At 50.4% G+C, this 4,329-nt stretch overlaps 1 protein-coding gene across 1 annotated transcript; it reads left to right on the forward strand.

The window, feature by feature from the left end:
• Positions 1–1,751: 1,751 nt before the first annotated feature.
• Positions 1,752–3,703, forward strand: LOC122375052 (glycine-rich cell wall structural protein 1.8-like). Its single transcript, XM_043354208.1, has 2 exons — positions 1,752–1,837; positions 2,898–3,703. The coding sequence occupies exons 1-2, from the start codon at positions 1,826–1,828 to the stop codon at positions 3,303–3,305; spliced, it is 420 nt and encodes a 139-aa protein (XP_043210143.1). The 5' UTR covers positions 1,752–1,825; the 3' UTR covers positions 3,306–3,703.
• The last annotated feature ends 626 nt before the right edge of the window (positions 3,704–4,329 follow it).

Below are 4,329 nucleotides of genomic sequence, written 5' to 3' on the forward strand. Positions count from 1 at the left end.
CTTTATTTAGTTATACATTTATTTAGTTCACGTCCCAATTAGACCCGTTCCACTCAAGTGCGGCTATTCCAGAGTCAGGCTAAATATATCAAAGTAGAAACAGCTGACTGTTGGTCACTTATGCTAAAGTACAGGCACACGCATCAATTCACGCCCATTCTTACTTGTTACGAACAAAGCTTACATGTATTATTATAGATAATAGGGTATTGTCGATATGGTGGCTCCCTAGGCTACCGAGTTCGTGCAGCACGTGTTTTATTTTATTTCGAAATGTAGAACAAAACGTAAGAAAGTTGTTGTTGTCCAAAAATGTAGGCATTGTGTGTTTTGTTTTTAATTTTGACGGGGCATACCTTTTAAATACAATGCATCGGCCTCAAAAGAGATTTTAAGTTTATAACACCACTCCGCCATAGACGTGTCATCGAGAGCCGGCGCTGCTGGCAGCCAGCCCAGCTGCGACTGGCGCACGCTGCTTGTTTGTTTTTGTTTTGTTGGGTTAGGCCCTTTCGGTCTGACAAGACCATTTCAGAGTCGGACGAATGATAGGAATTATAGGGGGAGACATTGGTCTGGGCAGACACCCTATATGCAGAGTCGCCGGGGCTGAGCCCGTCCGAATTGAGAGACCGACCAGCCCCCCCAAGCACTCTTTGCACCCGGCTACGGGGTGCGCTCCCTCGGGAGCGGCGGTGCCGCTCCAAGGGAGCAGCCCGCATGAGATAACGGTGCCCATAGGCGCGGGAGCCGGGGGGCAGTGGGGGCAGCTTGCCCCCCAACTCTGGGGCCGTGGGGGCGGTGCCCCCACAGCTTTGAGACGGAATACCACACTTTTTTTTTTGCAAATGTTTTCTTTTTTGTTGAAAAAGCCGAGGGGTGAAAAATAAGTGGCCTAAAACCGGTGAGAAAACTAGATTTGGGGGTACCCTAGGTTAATCTCTATTATGGTGTGCCCCCCCAGTCGGAAAGTAGTTCCCGCGCCCCTGACGGTGCCTGTCCAGCCCGGAGTGGGGGTTTCAGCGTGGACGAGAAGGATTTCAGTATCCTGATTCCTGAGGATGGAAACGACGGAACGGAGGAGCACGTTGCTCCCTTTACATAGCCGCGAGTAGCATTTTTTTCGGTAAAACAATGAAGGATCTGTAAGCTTTTTGTCAGCGTGCGACGGTTATATAAGCCGTACCACTAGTCGCTTTTGTTTTAACATCACGGACGGCACAAATGCCACCCTCATCTTACACATTTGATTTTATTTGGCCCAATCGCTCTGGAATTTCTCAAACTCCCTGACCGGTCAGTGAGTTTGCAAACTCCCTAGTGAATTTGCAAACTCCCTAGTGAGTTTGCAAAGTCACTGATGGGTCAGGGAGTTTGCAAACTCACTAGGGAGTTTGCAAACTCACGGATTTCTCAAACTCCCTGTAACATATACATATGCCGTCTTTGCAGCTTCATTTGTCTAACACTCCAAGTGACACCGTGTTATGTCACGTAACACGCCTCATACTATACGTGACTCCGTGTCCAGCCTCACGACTCCTATGACACACCAGTCAGGCGTGAATAGCAAGGTCACGCTGGTCTGGCAGTGTGCCGCCCTCCGTCCCCTCGGCCTCTGCTGGGGCCCTGCTGCCGCACTGCCGGCGGCGCGCGGGGGCCCTCCCCTCCACAGCCGGGATGCAGGTCACTAAGGCAAGGGTAGGAGGGGGTCGACTCCACCTTGACGGCCACGGGGTATAGGTCCGTCCACCTGTCGCCGTGGGTATAAAGGGTGGGCTGCGGCCGCCCGGCGCAGTCAGCTGCTGCCCCTACATCTGTAACAATGTCTCCCCTGGTGAGTACCGATCCCTAGAAACTGTTGTGATGCCTTGCTAATTACATATGTGCACAGTGCATAAGTAACTAATTTCTGAGTCAAGTACCAATGTTTCCTTTTGGGATGCATCGGGTACCTTGCCTACTGTGAAGAGCGAAAGGCGTCAATCCACGGGTGTCTCATAAGCTTAAGTTCAGGCAGCTAGAAACTATTAGCGTCACAATGGTTTTGCTTTAAATTTATTCCGTTTTTTTTTTTGCTTTTGGCAGCAGCTAGAGGAGTTGCGGTCAGATGGCAGGATGGAAATAACTGTACAGTCTGTCTTAAAAGTACCGCGTAAAGTAAAGGTAGATCCATCAAGCCTGACCGAGGAAGGCCCGGCTATACCTAATTTGAAAGTCACCGAACCAATTGACCTGGGGAATGGACGAGGATATGTCAATTGCTTCGGTGACTCAAATTTAGCCGGCCCTTCCTCGGTCAGGCTTGATGGATCCACCCTTACTTTGCGCGTTACTTTTAAGACAGACTGTACGCCCGCGGCTCCTGAACCCGTTGTATCCTTACGACCGACCCATCATCATCCGGAATCACAGTTCCCTGTTGCGAGATGGCTGTTACTGCACCCTGATATAACCGGTGAGGTCACAGCTCCAGTAGGACCATATCGGTTAATTAATGACCGTTTGCACCCATGGGTGGCCCGTCCCGTGCCAGATCGCTCCGTTGCTGCGGGTTGAGCTCAGCTGCTGCGGCGCACCAGACGATAGTCGTTTTACTCTCCATCGCACGGCACTGGAATGTTTTTATTTTGTCTTTTGATTTCACAGCATTGCAATGATGCAGTTAATGATAGCATATTATGAGCAAGGATTTTCGTTCCATATAATGCTAGCGCATCAATTCCATTCATAACCGCCTACTGGCGGATCCAAGCGGAGCATTTTAGACAATGTAGGCAATTTTTGCCTGGTCTATTTTTTGTTAATCGTTGCTGTCACTGGCCACCGAGCACTTGACACTGCTCTTTCCCAGCTGTCGTATTTAAACTCCATCTTGTCTCTGTTTGTCCCCGCAGACGCTGGCGTTAGTACTCTGCGCGGCCAGCTCTGCCGTGCTGGCGCTTCCGGACGGCTATGGAGGGGTGGTGATCGGTTATGTGAAGGACGAGTTCGGCCGGATTGTTCACCTCCAGAGCGTTCCCGAGTACACGATCATCTACGGAGAGGATGACGGTGGATACGGCGGATCCTCGGGCGGTGGCGGTGGATACGGCGGATCCTCGGGCGGCGGCAGCGGCGGATATAGCGGTGGATCCTCGGGCGGCGGCGGTGGTGGTGGATACGGCGGATCCTCGGGCGGCGGCGGCGGCGGATACAGCGGTGGGTCCTCAGGCGGCGGCGGCGGATACAGCGGTGGATCCTCCGGCGGCGGCGGCGGCGGATACGGCGGATCCTCGGGAGGCGGTGGTGGTTATCGCGGTTGATGCCCACAAATAAACGTGAAATCACTGTGACAAACCATTTGTTTCAGTCTTGCAATTTAAGCAAATTGATTAGAATGTTCATTCACCATGAACGGCAATCTGTGCATGGGTTAGTTGCATTTGGTCGTAGGTAGTCAGTACCACTTGCTTCCAGAAGCCCAAAGGCCATACTTATTTTCCTTTTGTACCATTTTGATTATCTACATATATGGTGTTATTTTATTGTCAATCTTAACTTATTGATATAATGTGCATTGGGAGTTAAGCTTCCAGCTTTTGCAAATATGTCTTTGCATTTAACGTGTATTTTCGCAGCCTTCGAGAGATGCATGTCTAATTGCAATCCGCCGTGTGTGAGTCGTAACAATGAGTGAAGCAAAATACAAGCTTTTATCATGTTTCTGGATTTAGTTTGTCCATCAACCTGCAAGATTTCACAGACAAAAGCTGATGTTAATGGGCAATTTGACTAGATTTCAAATTCATTGGTAGTCAAATCAGCCCCTTGACATCGTCATCAAGCTTGTTTAGCAACTAATCTCGGAACGCCATTTCTTCATATCTTCTTGTCATCGCATTATCACATAAAGTTCCTACCCGTCTAGGTACTTGTATGGCTGCCTTCTTATGGTTGGGGGACTGAAACGACATAGGTACTAAGACGAAGCCCGTAACAATTCACCACTCAACACCAGTTGGAATAATGTAAGTGCTGCATCACATTCGTCGCCTTGCCGTCGAAACATTCGGTCTGGCTCGTTGTTTCGTTGCAGCTGAGTTGCCAAGCATGGCTGGAGTTAGTTTACAGCCATGCCACTTGCCGTCCGGTCATGCATGCATTCTGTGGTACCTCATGAACACTTCTCTAGACCGCATACAACGCCTCGGAGATCTCCTGGCCTGATGGGCGCCGAAAGTTCCTGGCTTTTTACGTGAGCTGCAGGCCGATTTTTCGCCAGAACATGACGTCTCCGGGCAGGGAGATGGGTGCGTCGCTCGGCGACCCGACTGTCGGGATCTGCAG

This window comes from Amphibalanus amphitrite, unplaced genomic scaffold (genome assembly GCF_019059575.1).
Source record: "Amphibalanus amphitrite isolate SeventyFive unplaced genomic scaffold, NRLGWU_Aamphi_draft 001765F_arrow, whole genome shotgun sequence".
Classification (NCBI taxonomy): Eukaryota; Metazoa; Arthropoda; class Thecostraca; order Balanomorpha; family Balanidae; genus Amphibalanus; species Amphibalanus amphitrite.